Below are 21,488 nucleotides of genomic sequence, written 5' to 3' on the forward strand. Positions count from 1 at the left end.
TCCCATATGATGTATATCAAAACCATGGTGCTATGTTGGTGGGACAGATCACTTCCAAAATTTTTTGGGTTTGTTTTTGGGATTGAATCTTGGATTTCTAAGAGCAGTAAACAGGATCCTTAGTATTCTCAGCGATTCGGCTGGTTTTATTCAGTAATCTATGATCAGTTGTACTGTACTATTTATATTATATTGTGTCTATTCTTAAGTTAAGCAAAATAAATAAGATGTTTAAAATGCCACGTATGACTACGATCGATTTTCTGGCTTTGCGGGTTCTTACACATAATTTGCTCAGACCGAACATCTCACTTTGACTTTTAGTCACAATTATTTTCGAAAAATGTTTCCGATTTCACTGAATACCGTATTCTGTTATGAAATTAAGAAAAATAATGACACCTGCAAATTCTGGGGCTAAATCAAGCACTATTGCAACATCTCCCGAATTATTAAAGCCGAAACATCCCATTCCAACCATTAAACAAATAATTATTTTTGTACTTTCGCAGCCTAAAATGAAATTGCTAAGATGCATGCTGCCGGACCAAACATAGCTACAATATAAATAGTTAATTATATAATGCCAGAAAGTTTAGAATTTAATTTAAAAATTACGATATTGCAGTTCCTTACCAATTCCTTCGGAAAATTTTCTAATATTAGTTATACTTAAATAGTCACGAGATTTCACGAAATCAGCAATAAAACCACAAATAAATATGGCATCCGTAGAACACACTAATGCACTCATTATTCCATTCTAAACAAAAATAATATACATAAATTTGGTGATATAAGACTTATGTATAGAAATCGTCATACCTTTTCGATAGGGAAGTTCTGAATGATATGTAAGTATGATGGAAATTTAGTCAATATTGCATTATAACCGAAACCCCAACAAATTTTCGTCAAAGCTACTATCCATACTGCTCTGGATGTTAAAATTTGTTTCCAGGGTATATTCAACTTCTGTTTTAAGTAAACATGTATTTATGAGAGCTTAGTCAATAAAGTAAAATAACAAATGATATTACCGTTTCTCTTGACGAGATGTTTCGTATGCTCTCGTTAAGAAATTCCAGTTCTTTCTCAGATATTCTGGGATGTTGTTGAGGTCTATCATAAATTGTGAACGTAAGACATAATGGAAAAACAATCCCACATACGCCTGTTGTAAATATATAGATTAGAAATGGTACTGTCGCATTTTAGCATTGAAAAAACAATCGTTTTATTTATGTTCACCGAAAGAGTAGAAGCTGGAAGACCATCCTGTATGTTCACAAAGATATCCTGTTGTCATTAAACCAACAGCTGAACCGAGTTGATTACCACAAAAAGAAATTGAGGATAATATTGACTTTTCGTTTTTTGGAATCCATCTCCCTAATAGGGTAAAAGATCCGTGAAGTACAAGTCTCTGTGATAAAATAATTTTTGAATAGGATGCTATAAATAAGGTTTGCAATGACAATAGTAAATTTTATTCTTACTTGTGCTAATCCGACAATGGCTTGACATAATGATATAACTGACACGCCGACATCTGCACAAAAGGGTGTCAAAATAATCAGTATTGAAGATAAACAGGAGAAAATTATGACAGTTTTCTTTGGTCCAAGTGAAAATGTAATGGATCCTCCTGCAAGTTGAGTTACCACGAAACCATAAAAATAACTTCCTAGTATTATTCCTTGAGTGGGTTGTGTCCATACGTAAGATTCCTAAAAGTAAATGTAATTACTGGTTTATATTCAATATAATTGAAGCTTTACGAATTAAATTATGCAGATTTTTCTACTTATAGCTAAGGTATTTCTTTCATTTTGTCTTTGTTTATTTGAACAGTTTTTTATAATAATATTTAAATGATTAACTCAGGACATTCTTCAATATTTTAATTCTTGAAGTTAGACTATTTACAAAAATATATTAATATTTTCGAGTCTATCAGTCCACTAGAGGAATGAACCAGTTATAAAATTTGGAAAATGACTTGATAATTGGTGAAAAGATTCTTAAGTTTTTAATGTAAAAAACGTCAGATCCTACAATAAAAGGCTGGCGTTTGATCATTTTTAATTGTGAATTTTTACCTTTTTATTATTTATCTTCTAAAGAAGTTTTATCTTCTAACGAAGTTTTATCTTCTAACCAATGTAACTGTGTCTTCTGTGGTTTGTGTAAAAGGACTTAATGATAGACTCGAAAATATTAATATATTTTTGTAAATAGTCTAACTTCAAGAATTAAAATATTTTTACACTTTGTTTTTATTTTAAAACTGTAATACTAATTGTTTATTTATATCTACTTCATTAACATCTGCCCTCGAACTGAAAATGTGAATAGTAATTGTAAGGTATTCCTAGAAAGTTAGATTAATTATACCAATATATTAAGTCAGTTTTTCATTAATGGTTAATTGGTTTTAAAATTTTTGTCGTTAATTTTGTTCATCTTTATTTAAATCAGAAAATTGTAAATTAATATGAATTTTTAAAAAGTTTGAAAAACTGCATGCCTTTTGACATGAAATATCTGATGTCATTCATTATCCTTCTGTTTCATGAACTACACTTTGCAGAATTCACTAGAATAGAATTAAATTGTACATATACCGTATTGTGTATGTATATATATATATGTATATAATTAGANGGTATTATGCATGTGGATGGCTGAATGATTAACCATGGCTAAAATAGCGATACTCAGCACAGATCTTTGGCAGTACGCTATTACATGTATAAAAAATGTAGACAATACCACTACGTAACGAGTTGGAATAGGAACTAAAGTAAAAACGTTTGTAAGATTTCAACAACTAAAGTTAAAATTTCAATAAATGTAAAGAATATAAATATAAGATTATATAATTAATTGAAAGCTTGAAAGAGTAATTACAACATTTACACAGAATATTATTGTTTACGTTATATTTCTATTAAAGAACCATTTCTCAAATTTAAATATAACATAAAAATTTAATAAAATGTAAGATAAATGTGAGCTGCTGCATTTTTTATGTATTGGTACCAAATCAGCGAAACTGATGGATTACTAAATGTATTTAGTGCTAAAACTTTCATAAAATAAATAAATAACATTATGTGTCATCTTTTAATACTGATCATGTTTGCAGGCAAATAGACAAATAAGGCATCGCATCTGATATGCTACACTGTATACAACTGTGAAGAAAACAGGATGTGTGTTGTGACTAAGCTTTGCATTTAAACAGATCATAAACGATCAATCTAGAAAATAAGCTAGATAATTCAGACGGGGTGGATTATTAAGGGTGAACTACGAAGAGAGTACTGTATTCAAAAGCATTTCAAAGCCTTTTAGTACTCTACTGTATATGTTTTTATTATATTTAAAGCAGAAGACTGTGTGTGGACAAGTGTAAAAGGCGTTATTCCTCTAGCTGCGAAAAAAACACCAAATATTAACGAAAAGGAGATATTTATGAAAAATAGTTATTTCAAATTGTTTTTTATTTCAATAATCAATTTAATAGATGTTTTCGGAGTAACGCATATTTATGAATTAATTTTAAAACATTCTTACCTTTATGTATCATATTTATATCGTAAGATAAAGAGATTCTCTATTTGAAATGGTTAAAAATATGTTTGAATCTTTATTTGTTTATACTATGATACTGGTTTACTTTAAAAAATAAATTCCAGTTAAAATTTTTATATTTCTCTTCCTCTTTTCTTTTCTTATGATTCTAAGTGATGCTGAGATCTATTTATTATTATAAGGATGGATTTACATTCTTCTATTGACGACTAATAATGCTTTAAAATATAAATATTATACGAATAATTTTCAACATATCACCACGAATGGAAAAAGTAAAGCAACAGGTATCCTGCAATATAAGAAAAATATATTTAACATGATTTCTAAAATATTTTACTTATATTTTTAGTAAAAATTTATTCGTACACTACTAAAAGAAATATCACTTAATAGTCGAGTTTAAAATATAATTAACTGGCAGATGAGCTCGGTTTCTCAAGCAAAAAATAACAACAAACATTGAAATTATCAGATTTTTCGACTTTTAATTCTTCTATTATATTATATTATATTATATTATAGTTTTTGTTTTATATAACTACGAATCAGTGGCGTGCCGTGACATATGTCGATAGGGAAGCTGTGTTTCTATAAGAAGCCGACATCCAGGGGCACTCAGTTAATTCTTTAAATGTATTTTTAGTAGATTATTTATCTGACGTATTTAATAAATAAACAAATTCAATATAATTACCTCTGTTATTAGATTCAATAGACTGCATATGCCCTCTAAATGGCAATTCTCGCTTTGATAATGACATATAACATTCATTTATTTAGGTATATGTATTAACCGTAACTATCTCGTTATAATTTTCAATATTTATTTTATATTATTTACTAATGTTAAATTCTATTCCGCTTTTATTTCCAAATTGCTTCAAATGCGAAAGAATCGATGATTTTTCGTGTCTTTTGCCAACTAAATTGTCAAAGCCATTCTTGTTCCACACACTAATTTCATTTGAAAATAGTAGGCAAGCCAACAAAACAATTTTTTCATTTTTATCAGAGCCGTTTTATCGTGAAAATGTCGAACAAATTTTTTATTGAAGTGTTTATATTTAACTTAGGCATTGGCCATTCTCTTTTAATGATGTTTTTTTTTTCATTATATTAATAAGATTTTGAGCCAAAACTTTTTAAAAATAAATTTTCAATATTGCAATTACATTCTGAACCGCTAGCCACGATATAAGGGTCAAAATTAGAAATAAAATTATAAAAACTTACTTGGTGGAATAATATGTGTAGTGGATATACATACCTGGTACAAAATATTCTTCAATTGTATGAATATACTGTACTTTTAAAAATATTATAATTAAATATAGCTTTGTAAAGAAATGTAAAAATAACATAAAATATTCTTACTGTTTAAATCTTAACCACTTAGTCTAATAGCTCTCTAGGAGTGGAGAGATAGTCCCGCTAGGTTTTCAATGCATGCATGCACACAGGCAACCAAATCCCGAGTGTATCGATACCGGTTAATGTCAAATGTGTCTTTTGTCGCATCATTAGTATACCTCAAAGGATGTGACAGGGTTGTTGTAAATTTTAAACGTTTCTCACCATAGTTGTAAAAATATAAATTTGTTAAACTTAACAGTCATTTGTTTTCTAACTAATTCGTTTTAGGACCAGGTGTCCAAGGAAGTTTCCATAGTTTACAACTTTTCGGTCACTCTCGTCGAACTGGAAAAATTTCTGCTTATATTACGTCTAATATTACAAATAAATCAGTTCTCACCATACTCAGCTAGAGATTGGCTCCGTTAAGCTTTTAAGTAATATTCTGGCTCTTTCAGCGGGGTTTTATTTATGTCCCTAATTACCTAATCTCTTAATTATTTAACTACTTCTTAACTCCCTTGCGACCTTATTTTTGATTTTAATGCAATTAAACATAAAATATATCTAAAACTGACAAACCACGAAAGAAATGCGTTAATTTTGAAGAAAAAGCTTCAAACTTTATTTTCCATTGTCTTGCCTTTCTGCAAAATTTGAAACTGATGAGTCATTGTGTTTATAGCTGGATGACCTTCAGAACATCTGGTGTTCGATATCCCTGGACATTCTCATACACGTCTGGGGAGGACAAGGGTTTAAAGTAGGGTGAATACTAGCTGGCAATATATTTTAAAATATTTTTATAAAATTAAAATTTTTATTGCGATTTCCGATCCCCCGATTTAATTAAACTTATATATAATAAAATATATTAATTAAAAAATTATTGGAGGTGGTTTTTGACATCAGAAACTAGCTTTAAATAACTTTACCGAAGTAAAATCCGTGAACAACAACTTTAGAACGATTAATTAAATTTGATAAAAAAAATCACATTAAAAAACAATTAAGCGTTAATCGCGCGTCATTAAAGGTTGATTAAAATCGCGGTAAAATTTTTCCGCCGGGGTAAAAATTTTTGAAAAAATTTGGAGACAAAAAAACATCCAAAAATTGAAAAAAAAATGTTTTTTAGGGCCCAAATGCCCGAGATTTATGTAACGCTATGCAGCTTGCCCGAGTTAACTCGGGATATGGGCGTAATGCGTTTAAGTAGAAATAAGTTGAAAACTGGTACTTTGTACTCGAATATTTGTAGTCTCTGGAAAAAAGTGGAAAGACAAATTTTTATGACAACGGATACATAAATATCAAATTTAAGGAAAATAAATTCTAGAGCTTTTTCTGTACCTCGTGCATCTCTCTCATTCATTAAATTTAGTTGTAAATGATGCTACCAAGGTAACAGTTAATTTTTTAACATTATACAAGAATTGTACACGATTTTTTCTACTTCCCCTTAAAAATGGGACGTACCAAATCGTAATATCACTGGTTTAACATTGAAATCCGTAAATAATATAAGATGGGAGAGCAGAATAAATATATCAAATATTTTAATGGATATTTTTAAACTTCTGTCAACTACACAGAACTATCATAAAAACATACCAGTAAATTCTTATCGGTTGGGTTAAGTTATAAATCTACTCATGATTCACGTAATCGGGAGAAGGCAGCCAATTATCTAGCGAGCAGACGGCTAACAGCTCAGAACTGGTCCTGAATTGAATTGGAAGCATTATACGTGTGTAGCTTCCACCCAAAGTTCTAGGCTTCCACCAGCTAAACCGGGTCAGGTTGATGTTCTGTAAAGCGCATGCGCGAATTTGGCTGTTTGGAAGCTGACAATACAGCGCTTCCACTCCGTCACTAATATTCGAATATACAATACAGTGGTACCTCAGGATACGAAATTAATCCGTTCCGAAACTGAGATCGTATCATGAAAATATAGCAAGGTGAATCATTTTTCCCCATACGATTACATGTAAAACCAAATAATTCGTTCCAACACAAAAAACACACTCAAATTAAAGCTAAGTATTACAGTACATTAAAAAAATAATAGCAAGGAAAACACTAAAAAATGCGTTTTGTAGTTGTAAATGTATAAATAACCATAATAGAATAATAATTGATTAAAAAAAAATATTTGCACTTTACCTTTGAGGATAGACAACGGTGGAGATGTAAACTGGTGGCGGAAGAGAGGGAGAAGGGAAATGATACTAAAACTTAACTTACATAACATAATGTAACAATAACTTAAAAATAACTTAGAAAAGATTTAAAAATTAGTGTTGTTTTATATATATTTTTAAAATTTTTATTCACTGCTTTTTGCTTTCTTTCCTTCACTTCCACCAGCGCTTTCACTGGATAGAGATCGCTTGGTAAAATATTTATGCAAAGAGGTTTGGCTTTGCCTACTTTTTAAAATGTTTCTAAAATTACTTAGGCAAATGTCATTACTCTGAGCAGCAATACAGCTAGTGTAAACTTTTTTGGGATGTTTCTTTTCAATAAAATCAGTCACTTTCTAATAATACCTCAAGATTTCCTTTATCGAGCGAGATCCTTCCAGGACGGAGCAAACACGCGGACCGAGACCAATGAACAGAAATGAATAAAAAATGGCGCTGCGAACTAATGTAACGTCGTATGGTGAGTTTTTCTTCGTATCGTGGAGCAAAAATATGTTCGAATTTCATGTCGTATCCTGAAAATTTCGTATGCTGGGGCGTTCTTATCCTGAGGTACCACTGTAGCAATTTCTTTTTTTTTTCATGTGTAGTGTAGAAATTTGTAATAAGATACATAATGCGGTTATAATAAAATATTGTGCGTTTATTTTCATATAATTAAAATTAATATGTATTTATTTTTTAGAAAAACAAGAGAAGCGGCGCTTCCACCGGTTCCAAGGACAACACGCCACTGCTACCAATGTTATCGTGCTTGAGGGTTTAAAACACTAAGTTTCTAATGTCACGCATTTTAAAAATTCTTTAAATTGTGTACAGTAGAGAAATAAAGAATTTTCGAAAATATGTTACATAGAAGTATATTATACCCGTGAAAAATGTAAAATAACCTTTATAGTTATATAAATCAAATACTATAATATCATAAACATTAAAATGAAAACTATATATAAATTTTTTTTTATTTTAGCCTACCATCGTCATGTTTTTCGCCATACTCGGATTGGTATAAAATGTCAAGATTTCATTGATGAAATTGACACCAATTAAAAATGTGGTATCTTAAATTTTTTAACGTATGATATGTAAATATTTTTTTAATATCAACTCTAAGATTCGGTAGCATTCACAGCCGAGTATCAAACGGTAATCTGCCGATCAGATTTCTCAAAAAACGGACTAAATATTTAAACTCCGCAACTTCCAAAACCAATAAAAACATATTGTATGCTGGTCGGTAACCTTTTATTATGTAATTCTCGAATTCGAATGGAACCATAACGTTGGTTCTATAGAAAGAAAGGGTGTTGAGAAAGGAGGGTCAGTAATAAGAGCAAAAGTAGTCGTTGACATTCTCCTGGAAAAGAGGATGGTCAACGACCACAAATTAAGGCTGGTCTACTATTAATATTTGAAAAGTAATCCGTGTTAGACAGGTTGTGATGGCCTGTATGTCACCGAATTGCTAACCTTATTGTCTAAAAGTCTTTATACGACTTGTTTAAATCAGGACTGTGGAATCGTGTAAAAATCTACCTACTTGAACTCTGATCAGAGGCAGACTTGTTACCAAAAATCAGTAAATTCATATAAAACTTTTGTTGGAATTTTTAATTTAAACAAAGTTAATTTAAAAATATTAATCGATAAATAGTGCAAATACATTATTATTTTTATTCTGTTAATTACATTTTATGACGAAGATTCTTTCTTTAATGGCTTGAATGCACCCCAGTATATTATTAATCAAACCCGGAATAACATCACAATCTTATTGCATCATAACTTCGTATATCTTTCTCAGTGTTTAAGTCTGTACTTTTACTATATTGGCTGTTATGTACAAATTACAAGGGAAAGTATGGGAATCGTGTCAAATTTGACTCTCCGAGTTCTTTGCAAATCTTTACGTCATGAGTTTCCGAATCCAAAATCGTCAAGAAATATAAATTCGGTTGTGTGTTGGCGTCTACGTCGTTAAATNAAAAAAATGTAGTTTTATTTGCACTTTACCTTTGAGGATAGACAACGGTGGAGGTGTAAATTGGTGGCGGAAGAGAGGGAGAAGGGAAATGATACTAAAACTTAACTTACATAACATAATGTAACAACAACTTAAAAATAACTTAGAAAAGATTTAAAAATTAGTGTTGTTTTATATATATTTTTAAAATTTTTATTCACTGCTTTTTGCTTTCTTTCCTTCACTTCCACCAGCGCTTTCACTGGATAGAGATCGCTTGGTAAAATATTTATGCAAAGAGGTTTGGCTTTGCCTACTTTTTAAAATGTTTCTAAAATTACTTAGGCAAATGTCATTACTCTGAGCAGCAATACAGCTAGTGTAAACTTTTTTGGGATGTTTCTTTTCAATAAAATCAGTCACTTTCTAATAATACCTCAAGATTTCCTTTATCGAGCGAGATCCTTCCAGGACGGAGCAAACACGCGGACCGAGACCAATGAACAGAAATGAATAAAAAATGGCGCTGCGAACTAATGTAACGTCGTATGGTGAGTTTTTCTTCGTATCGTGGAGCAAAAATATGTTCGAATTTCATGTCGTATCCTGAAAATTTCGTATGCTGGGGCGTTCTTATCCTGAGGTACCACTGTAGCAATTTCTTTTTTTTTTCATGTGTAGTGTAGAAATTTGTAATAAGATACATAATGCGGTTATAATAAAATATTGTGCGTTTATTTTCATATAATTAAAATTAATATGTATTTATTTTTTAGAAAAACAAGAGAAGCGGCGCTTCCACCGGTTCCAAGGACAACACGCTACTGCTACCAATGTTATCGTGCTTGAGGGTTTAAAACACTAAGTTTCTAATGTCACGCATTTTAAAAATTCTTTAAATTGTGTACAGTAGAGAAATAAAGAATTTTCGAAAATATGTTACATAGAAGTATATTATACCCGTGAAAAATGTAAAATAACCTTTATAGTTATATAAATCAAATACTATAATATCATAAACATTAAAATGAAAACTATATATAAATTTTTTTTTATTTTAGCCTACCATCGTCATGTTTTTCGCCATACTCGGATTGGTATAAAATGTCAAGATTTCATTGATGAAATTGACACCAATTAAAAATGTGGTATCTTAAATTTTTTAACGTATGATATGTAAATATTTTTTTAATATCAACTCTAAGATTCGGTAGCATTCACAGCCGAGTATCAAACGGTAATCTGCCGATCAGATTTCTCAAAAAACGGACTAAATATTTAAACTCCGCAACTTCCAAAACCAATAAAAACATATTGTATGCTGGTCGGTAACCTTTTATTATGTAATTCTCGAATTCGAATGGAACCATAACGTTGGTTCTATAGAAAGAAAGGGTGTTGAGAAAGGAGGGTCAGTAATAAGAGCAAAAGTAGTCGTTGACATTCTCCTGGAAAAGAGGATGGTCAACGACCACAAATTAAGGCTGGTCTACTATTAATATTTGAAAAGTAATCCGTGTTAGACAGGTTGTGATGGCCTGTATGTCACCGAATTGCTAACCTTATTGTCTAAAAGTCTTTATACGACTTGTTTAAATCAGGACTGTGGAATCGTGTAAAAATCTACCTACTTGAACTCTGATCAGAGGCAGACTTGTTACCAAAAATCAGTAAATTCATATAAAACTTTTGTTGGAATTTTTAATTTAAACAAAGTTAATTTAAAAATATTAATCGATAAATAGTGCAAATACATTATTATTTTTATTCTGTTAATTACATTTTATGACGAAGATTCTTTCTTTAATGGCTTGAATGCACCCCAGTATATTATTAATCAAACCCGGAATAACATCACAATCTTATTGCATCATAACTTCGTATATCTTTCTCAGTGTTTAAGTCTGTACTTTTACTATATTGGCTGTTATGTACAAATTACAAGGGAAAGTATGGGAATCGTGTCAAATTTGACTCTCCGAGTTCTTTGCAAATCTTTACGTCATGAGTTTCCGAATCCAAAATCGTCAAGAAATATAAATTCGGTTGTGTGTTGGCGTCTACGTCGTTAAATATCTAGGATGGGGTAACGATTAAAGAAGGAAATTTGGCAAGGTAAATCGTGTATAAGGGACATTAATGTTATGAAAGTTTGATAGTAATATGTGAAGAATGGTGAGTAGAATATGATCGTGTGTCATATTCTCGAGAAGACTAAGATTTAATGAAGATTTTACTCTCTATTAGTATTTACACTTTGTTTTAAATATAAAACTCAACAATAACCTCAAAATTAAGTTGTTAGCCATTTTACAATTATTAATAATATAAAAATTTCTTCCAACAAAATCTGATAACAGATAATGCCATACACAATTTTTCATTTTCATTAATTTTTTTGATACGATTTCATAACATATAATTCAGTTAAAAATAACTCTTTGTTTATAATCGCTTCAAAGACTCTTCTGCGACATTCTCGTTTATATAAAAGTCCCTGAAATTCGAAGGTTTTTCTGTTTTCTGTGATATTTCAGTTTTATATAATTAAATTTATCTGACTTAGCCCTAAGTAAACCCATCAGCTGATCAGATGTTGTTACACATGAAGATTGATTTCGCAGGTGTTGAGTCACAGGTGGATCGTCGATAATGTAAAACTGTCATTATATATCGCTGCTATGATTATATTTCGTCGAGACTTGGGAGATTCATTCTATTTACTTGTCCAACGGTTGACTTTCTCTTCCTTTAACAATAGGTTGTTTAGAATTTCCTTAAATCAGTACAAAGTCAAGCCTACGATCTTAACAACTGTATTTCTGCGGCAAATAACTTACTGTTCGATATTACCGACAATTTTCCATTTATCCTGCACTGTTTTAAAGTTAGAAAAATTTGGAAAGGAAAAGAAAAATATGTTTTATTAATTTTTTATAAGGATAGGATAATTAAATATCGGACCTTCTATTGAACTTACCCACTCTCCTTCCTACTCAATTTATAGCTCTCGTGTTTTAAAATTTTATTATGAACGTAATATCGCGAAATAGGGCGCAAATAAGAAACCTATCCTGACTAGACTAAGATTTTACTATTTTCAGTCTTAAATTTTCTATTACAAGCCATCCTTTGACAACCTGAGCGGGTCTTACCGACGTGAGTCAATAAACGTTCGATAAATCACCCATAACGAACGTCATTCCTCACAATACAAACATTATATCGGTTAATTGGAAAAAAGTTCATTAAACACTAAAAACACATTGTCATTTCATACACTTACAAGCAGGAAGAAAGTTTTTGTTTACACGGTAAAAATACATTTAGCGGTTTGTTGATAGAAGCAGGAGAAATCGATTGAGGATTCATTCATAATATACTACTTCTAAAGTGAAATGTCCGTACTATATTTATACTAATTGATTTTACTTTATTTAGTTAGTACTGCTTTCATTCAATTTTATTAAACTATAATTTATGCAATAACAATAATTTAATAAAATTGAATAAAGTTTTCATTACTCTGATCTTTAAAGACCGTATTTAATTCCAAACAAATTCCTGATCAACCACTTATAAATTAGATAATTTACAATTAAAAAAATTATATAAGTTAGGTATTTTTAGATACAAAATTCCATCAACGAGTTGTTTAATTTTCTCGGCAATATTTGATTTTTCCATCTGTTATAATATTTAACTTTAAAAAAACTTTAGCTATTCACCTATAGTGTTGCCCCGTTACTCCGTTACTCTGAACGAAGCTCTTTGCTTCAAGGTAAAATCGACAAACTTAAATATTTATACGAGGGAAGCTCTGTCACTAACAAATTAAAAAATTATTTTTAACTCTCGTGTTATGCCAGACAAATAAAAATTGCAAAATCAACATTTTTAAATTTAAATTCATTGCAGTATTGTTTTTCTTTTAATTAACAGCTACGTTTCATACATGGGCGTTTGTTTTAGTGGCATTAAATGTCATGATATTTAAATTTAAATATCTTCCTTAAACCAGTTAGATTACTGTCAGGATTCTATTGCTAACAGGAAAAGTATGACGTATAGGGGCGAGACACTACTAATTTGAAGTGAAGAGCGTATATTTTAAATTAAGTAAACCAAAAATATTTTTACTAAAGTCGAATATTTAATTACTAAAATTATATTTAAAGTATATAAAACTTGATAAATTTTCCATAAAAATTTTAGTTATTTTTTTGTACTATCTCCACTCATCCAAAGTAAAAATGTTAACAACCATTAAATATGTAAATTATTTTTATAGTTCTCGATATTTGGTCACGTTTAGTCTGTTCTATCTTTGTGAATACTAAGAGGACCTCTTCATCTACAGGGAGAATGAGTTCGGTCAGGAGCCAAAAGAGTGGCCACTGGCGAAGGACGAAGCCCGAGATATTTGGCAACAAGTAATTTCTGAAAATTTTTGACTATTCGAACATTATTCCGAGTACCCCAGAATGATACTTAAATTCAATTTATGATGTCCATTAATATTTTACAGGAATTGTTTCTCATTTTAAATTATCTGTAATATGTTTTACGTACATGTACGCTAAAGTTTCACGTAAAGGAAAAATTTCAAGTCAACGTCAGAAATCTGTTAACTGGTTTAACGGTTTTTTTAAAAATGTATTCCTAGTCTCTGAATATTATATCGTATAATACACTTATGTACGATATAAGTGTGTAATACGATATTATACACTTATATCGTATATAATAATGTATTTTATAATGTCAAATCAGTAAATTCATATAAAACTTTTGTTGGAATTTTTAATTTAAACAGAATGAATTTAAAAAAAAAACATTCATAGAAAAATACCGCAAATACATTATTGTTTCTATTCCATTTATAATATTTCGTTACAATGATTCTTTCTTTAATGGTTTGAATGCATCCCAGTATATTATTAACCTGTCAACTTTGACAAATAGCTATTCTCAAGGGCATTTAGCTCTGTACACCAAACAGTGGCGCGTGTTACTTTGCGATTTTTTGTCATGTAAAATATAATTCGTTTCTAAATAATGCGTAACAAAAAAAATAAATTTAATCAAAGACGACACAGTTCGTCCAAAAATATCTTTTAAAAACCACCTTTATTCTAAACCACCTTATCATCCGGCGAAATTCTACAAATAAAAATTTTTCCAAAAAATTCGTCAGCAGAGGGATAAGACCAAAATTCACATTTATCAGCACACATATCAAGTTGGTATAAAGGCCTGAAATTCCCTAACTGGACAGGATGAAAACTCAAGATGTCTGTAAGACTGCCAGTTCCAACTTTTTACTTTATTGTTTTAATTGGATATTTTTTATGTGTTTTTTTCAGGAATGTTTTAACCTGACGACCTAGAAGCCTGAAAACAAAAGTCCGGTCATCGAAGGTATTCTGGAACACATGATTAGAATAAAGGTGGTTTTCAAAAGATATTTTTGGACGGACTGTGTCTTCTTTGATTAAATTAAAATTATTTATTTTTTTGTGTAGAATTTTGCCGGATGATAAAGTTTTATGCTAAAATGTTTTAGAAATGTATTTAAAAATTTGTGTATTAAAATTTTTTTATATTTTTTTGTGGGAGTTTTTTCTGTAAAGCATGAAAAAACAATGTTAGGTTAGTGGGGTTATGCTTAGCATATAAGTAATAACAAGAAAGTAATATAACATTTATTATAAAATAAACTTCGAGTGTATTTCGTTATTTATTTTCTGAAACCGTGTTTTACTATTTATTGAGCGTTGAACACAAGATTGTGTTATTAATTAAACACTTGGCTCTTTTCATCTTTATTCAGTTGATACGAGTACTTCTACACGTTTTGGGCACTTAGCCCCTCATCAATCAACTAAACAAGAAAGAACATACACAGGATTCGGAATATCACATTTTACAAAAAGTAAATTATACAAATTTAATTCAAACACATGTATATTTTTAAAAAAACATACCATTAAACACGCGATGTATGCAATGACACTTATACATCACAAGTTCGCATTCTCTCAACTAGAAGGATAAGTCTACTTTTAAGTTGCATCAACTTTATAAAATCTACGTACATCTAATTAAACAACGAAGCAATATATAAATATACAAGCTTACATAGATATGAAACAAAGACGTACTAAGTCTGATCTAGTGCTGGTTCTTACTGTTAAATAGACGCAAAATATAGTCTATTTTCCATTTTCTTATCAAAGTCGATGAATGTACTTGGCTCCTTTAAAACTTCTACTTTGGCACATCACAGAGTCGGAGAAACTTCTCTTAATCTACTATAGTATAGTTTACTATACTATAGTAAACTAATTTTACTATAGTTACTAATTTTCAACCAATCTTTGCTTATTTTTACGCTTAAGTTCCTATTTATACAATTTTTGGAGTTTATAATAGCCACACTTTGAATTTTCTATTACACTGGTACCTCAGGATACGAAACTAATTCGTTCCGAAACTGAGATCCTATCATGAAAATGTTGTAAGATGAATCATTTTTCCCCATACGGTTACATGTAAAACCAAATAATTCGTTCCAACACCAAAACACACTCAAATAGTTTAACAGTTGCATTCCTAGTTTATTATATTTTTTATCTTTGAATTCTCGAATATTGTGGATTAATGTATTCGGACCAATGTATAATGTATCCATTTGTAAAGCTATTCTGGCATTCATATCGCCTATAATTATAACATATAGAGATATATATTTCAATTTTTCATATTGATCATATATTTTATTCATAATTTCTATTTGTTCCAGAGGTATGTATATCAATAAAATTGTTATAAGTTTTTTGAATAATAATGTCATAGTTGAGTTAGTAACTTTTAGAATAACCTTTATGTAATTATCAGTTTTTTTTTGCTGAAATCTAATGTCTCCAATATGTTTTTAAATTAACAAACATCCATGCAGACGGCCTGGTCCATCAGGTTTTTTAACATATGTCGAAATATTAAATCGCTCATTATTTCTAAATAAATTACTAATCAGAGAAGTAATCTATGTTTCTGTAAGACTATAACATGATTATTATTTAATAGATAAGTAAAATTGTTACTATTGATTTTTCTAATTAACCTTTGGCTGTTCCAATTAATTATAGGTAATAAGTTACTTTGTTGTCTTATCCTCTTAAGTCCATAAATTACGTAAGGGAGGTTTCGGCCATATTAGACACCCTCTTAGATTTTCTTTTATCCCCCCTCGTTTCCCTACTTTACGCAATATTTAAGCATGTTTTTATAGAAAGATTTTAACAAAAAAATTTTTTTATGAAACCCTAAAACCTTAGGTCCAAAATATATAATTATTAATTAGTTAATTAATATGTACTATTGTTTATAAAAGACTTTATATGAACAAATTTAAAATTAAAAAATTTAATGAATTCGAATGAACAATTTATTTTAAAAACTTTATTTTTAATTATTAACAATCCATTTATTATTATCATCATTAATCAACGTCATAATATTTATTTTTATATAAATTTTAATTTTCACAGAAGGACGCAAAAAAACTTTGACAGATCGAGTAGGTAGTGCAAATGTAAACAGAAACGTCATACAAAATAAAACGAGAAAACACAAAGAAACCATATTCTGTTACCATATTGATTACATCTTATTTAAGGCCAGGAAAATAAACTACATGCAGCTAAAATGTGCTAGGTGACCTGCGGACTAAATCATAAAACTTGTAAAACTCTATACAATGCAGCAATACAACTAATGATAATTTATGCGGCATCTAGCTGGGGTCATGTAACTAGAAAAATAAAGTAGCAGTAAATTACTATCTTTTCGAAAACAGTTTGCCCTCAGAATTTCAAAGTGCTGCAGAACTGTTTCTACTAATGCCTCTCTGATATTTGCAGAGCTCCATCCTTTGCCACTATGTATTGTAGAAAAGATTCTAAACTACTACATCGGAGCTTGAAACATCAAGGCTCAATAACTGTCTCTACTCCTATCTTCGACTGTTCATATGCTACTACATTGCAATTACCCTACTATCTCTGATCATCACCCTGCAAACAAGGTTATACCCAGAGAATATTTGGTGTCATTTGCTTCCTCCATGACTAGTCATGCATACATTAATATCTACACAGATGTGTCCAAAAGCTCTCGTTATATCGGGTCAAGTATCTTTATCTTTATCTCAAGTATCCAAACTTACACATTTTGTTCAAAATATATTAAAAGGTACAGATACCCCCACATATCAAGCTGAAGAAGATGCTCTCTACCACGCTGTTCAGTGGGCCACTTAACTACCAAACAAACATCTGTCTATCAACATTTACAGCGATTTTCAGTCTGTCCTAAAANATTATTATTATTATTATTATTATTATTATTTAATGATTTCATTCTTTTCGCCCTTTGAGCACTTATAAGGCCCAATGAGTTTGGATAAAGTCATTTTGACCATTTGTGAGTTTTTCCGGGCTCACAATTGGAGGAACTGTTGGTGAGATATAAAATCAAACATCCCTAGAATTAGGGGCAGATCTACATAGGGAATAATAGGGTTAAGCCCTGGGCTTCCAAGTGTTAAAGGCCCACAAAAATTCAATTATCATTATCAATTTTTAATACTTTTTCATTAACAATAAGAACTTATTTAATAGTAAAAATACTTAATATTCATAATATAATAATAATACAAATAATTTATAATATTTTTTGTATTAACAAAAAATAAGGCCCCATTGAACTTCAATAAGCCCTAGCTTCCCAAAAACCTACATCCGCCCATCCTGGAACACATCACCTCAGAAAAATTTATGGATATTTCGAATGCCGGAATTTAATGCCTCGCTCCTCAACACTAAAGGCCGACATACTAATTGCTTCGACTTTCAGAGATATGTATTTTATATATCTTTCGGAAGGATATTCAATGAGAAACTGGTTTCTATTTGAGGTGTGAAAACGAGCGAAAAAAACCAGTATAATTCCTTGTCTCCATCCTGGTAATGAGGCTTTTACATGCGATCAATATGCATTGTTCGTTGGCTTTCTACACTTGGAAAATTATGATCACATTTCATCCTATAGGCAGTTTTTATTTGCGATATTTAACCAATCAACTTATGTATTAATTTTGCACAACTTTCAATTTAGATCACATAAAACTGTAAATAAGTTTTATCTGCATACGATTTTTTCTACGGAACTATACGACTGCTTATATATTTTATCAATATATTCGACTTGCGCAACTGTTTAATATTGATAAATGACATCAACATGTAAGAAAACGAACGATTGTTCCTGACTCAGTTTTGTTCCTGACGAACTTATAGTAGGGGATGATCGACTTTCTGATTTAAAAGCACTAGTGATCTACTTCATATATTTACCTGGTTTTCTGTAAAAGTTTAATGATCTTTCCTTATAAAATTATGATGCAAAAATATAGTTATATTTATTTATTGCTCGATATTTAACGTTTCAGATTATCTATAATCACCAATATTTAACAACATCAATCTTCCTAATAATGAAACCTCCCTGCAAAATTTCAGAAAATATAGACAAAAAGTACAGGAGTACTTTCATGAGGACACATTTGTTAAAAATTATTAAAATAAGAAAAATATTCAATTAACTTTATACACAATATTAAGAATTCAAATTTTTATTTCTGAACACAATACATTTATTAAACCTTTTGATATTTTAGGACACTTTTGATATTTTAGGACACTTTTGATATTTTAGGAAGCATGATTGAAGGAGAATTACCAATCAGAACGGACAAAAGAAAGAAGTGAATTGAATGTAATCTCTGAGAATCAAGGACACGTCTCACTCAGTTAACTAACTTAGTGCGAGGTGTCCTGCTTCACGCTTCCCGAGTGGCTGGTTCCTCGTTACTAAGCGTATCGGGACTCCTACCTGGAGCACGAGTAAAGTGACAATCAAAGCCAAATTCGATCTATCCTTGATCAGAGGGCGACATTTCTTCGAAGATTTATGATTTCTGCTTACAAAGAAATGGTTCCGGATACAGACATTTCTTTCTAATTTTTCTAAACCATTAAATTTTTTATCTAAATTAACCGATTTTCACGGATTTTGTGACGGTTCGGACCTTACAGAAATACTGATCTCATTTACTTTGATTTATCTTTTTACCACTTACGGATAACGAACAATTCACTGCATAAACACAAGAAGAAGCGTCGTAAAATAACGAATAGCGATTCGTTTTCCTTTGTCTTCAGGCAGCAATTCGAAACTTTTCGGAGCGCGGGAGATGTCGACATGGACGTTCTACTTAGTAGGCTATATACTGATCGGATAGTATTCTCCCAAACTTTGAAACTCTCCCTTGCAATTCCAACATTTGTATTTCTGACAGAAACAATTCTTTTACATTTTCTTCTGGAAATGCGGATTTATGTCGATATTTGCTATTAAAGATCTTTTGAAGAAACGGGAGGATGTCAGAACAACGGTTTTAAAATGGCATCCAAACCGGGTTGAGGTTAATAAGCCCAGGGATCTCTACAATTACAATGCTATTAATTACTTCTGGAAAATCATGAAGAAGACAGAAAAGCAATTGACATTGGACAGATACTTTAACCCCAGAAACGGAAAAAAACATGAGTGGGGAGTACATTGAAAAGTGGGTTGTAGCTGGAGGCAGTAAAATAAATTACAATACGATACAGTATATACAGAAGGTTTAGTTGCTAGTGGCAAGAGGGGCAATTACCTCATGTTTCTTTACAAGTTGATGGAAAAGCTTGAAGAGTATTTTATTTTTTAGAAGTTCACTGTGTTGGCAGGGCCAATGGATGTTCATGCTTTGGATGGTCACCTTGATGGCAAGTCTTTCAGTCTGAAGGGAGATACAGCTGAATAAATGGTGGTCAGAGTTGCCTGTCTGGCTGCATATGGCACAAAGAGGGGTACTTTTATTGGTAAATCTGTGCAGATAGTTTGAGAACTTTCCGTGGTCTGTATGGAACTGCGTGAGGTGATAGTCAGGAGTCACCCATTTGTATTTGTCGTGATAGTCGATGATGTTAGGAATATACTTGTAGGTGGTTTCGTTGTGTCGTTGAGACCAAGATGATTGCCAGCGACTTAAGACATCCTTGTACATAATTTTTCTCACTCTGTCGTGACTGATTTTGTTGTAGGTGATGGTAAGGGAGTCATCAACAGCCGCAGCCTTTGCCAGCTGATCAGCCCGCTCATTTCCCTCGGTGTTCTGGTGCCCCCGGGCCCAAGTATATGGTATGAGTTGCTGGAGTGAAGAATTAAGTGCCGGATGGATGTGGCTATTGGATGGAGTTTGGTGCCACAGATTATTTCAATGGCAGAGGAGGAGTCAGTAATGATGTGAATGCTGTTTTCTGTGTACCTTTGCTCAATCCAGTTAATGGCCATATTTATGGCTAGAATTTCAGATTGGAAAGCAGTACAGGTGTTATGAAGTCTGTTCTGTTGTGAGTAGATTTCCATACTGTTGCAATAGGCAACAAAAGCACAGCCTATTGAGTTGTTGTAGCCAGAGCCATCCGTATAGATGACAAGATTAGGATTGAGGGGCGGGCTGTTACCAATAAGGTTGTTGATATGGGGAGGTATGGCCTGGGTGTAAGGACTCAGATATATACAGTCGATACCCCTATAACATGGTAGATAGTCCTGTTTTTATGAAACTCATGTCTTATGAGTCCTTAAATACATGAGCCAATCACAGCCCGGCACGTATGCACTTTACGGACTAAGGCTGATTGGAAGATTTTCTTCCATAAAATTAATCGATTCTACACTAATTTGACTCAACATTGTATAACTTTGGGAATAATCCATATTAACTATGCTTTAAAAAACATTGTTGGATTACTTACGGAGTGTGCACCGTTCGACGACGCCATTGCTTAAGCTTGTTTTTGTCGTGCAGCGGCGTATCGAATGGCGAGCGCGTGTTTCCTCATAAATTATTTTTCTGCCAACGATTTGCTGAACTTTGGAGACATTATTAACATAAATATAATTATTATAAAGGTTAAATAATAAATGGTTTTTAGTAAATCCGCTGCTCGTTTAAACTCAACGGTTTGTGCAATATCCACTATTAGTCTAGATTCGACCAATCCTGTCGCGATACGAGTCGGCGATGAGGTTTTACCGAATTATACGAGTTACTTTTAGCGTGTTTATACGAATACAGTCGCAATTTTTTCGCCGTTATATACGAATCCGAATTATATGAACCCGTTTTATAGGGGTCTACTGTATGTATTTCTATTATTACATATGAATAAACGTAGTAAGAA

The 21,488-nt window shown here is 31.2% G+C and overlaps 1 protein-coding gene across 1 annotated transcript in view; it reads right to left on the bottom strand.

Annotated features, from left to right (window-relative positions):
* Positions 1 to 1,392: 1,392 nt before the first annotated feature.
* Positions 1,393 to 21,488, bottom strand: part of LOC111614799 (sialin-like) — a 26,378-nt gene continuing 6,282 nt past the window's right edge. The window contains exons 8-9 of the mRNA XM_023356162.1: positions 1,500 to 1,552; positions 1,393 to 1,455 (exon numbers count right to left, since the gene is read on the bottom strand). Coding sequence (XP_023211930.1) covers positions 1,393 to 1,455; positions 1,500 to 1,552 — 116 coding nt within the window. The remainder of the gene's footprint in view (positions 1,456 to 1,499; positions 1,553 to 21,488) is intronic.

This window comes from Centruroides sculpturatus, unplaced genomic scaffold (assembly GCF_000671375.1).
Source record: "Centruroides sculpturatus isolate CEXI.00-Female unplaced genomic scaffold, Cexi_2.0 scaffold1847, whole genome shotgun sequence".
In the NCBI taxonomy this organism is placed as follows: domain Eukaryota; kingdom Metazoa; phylum Arthropoda; class Arachnida; order Scorpiones; family Buthidae; genus Centruroides; species Centruroides sculpturatus.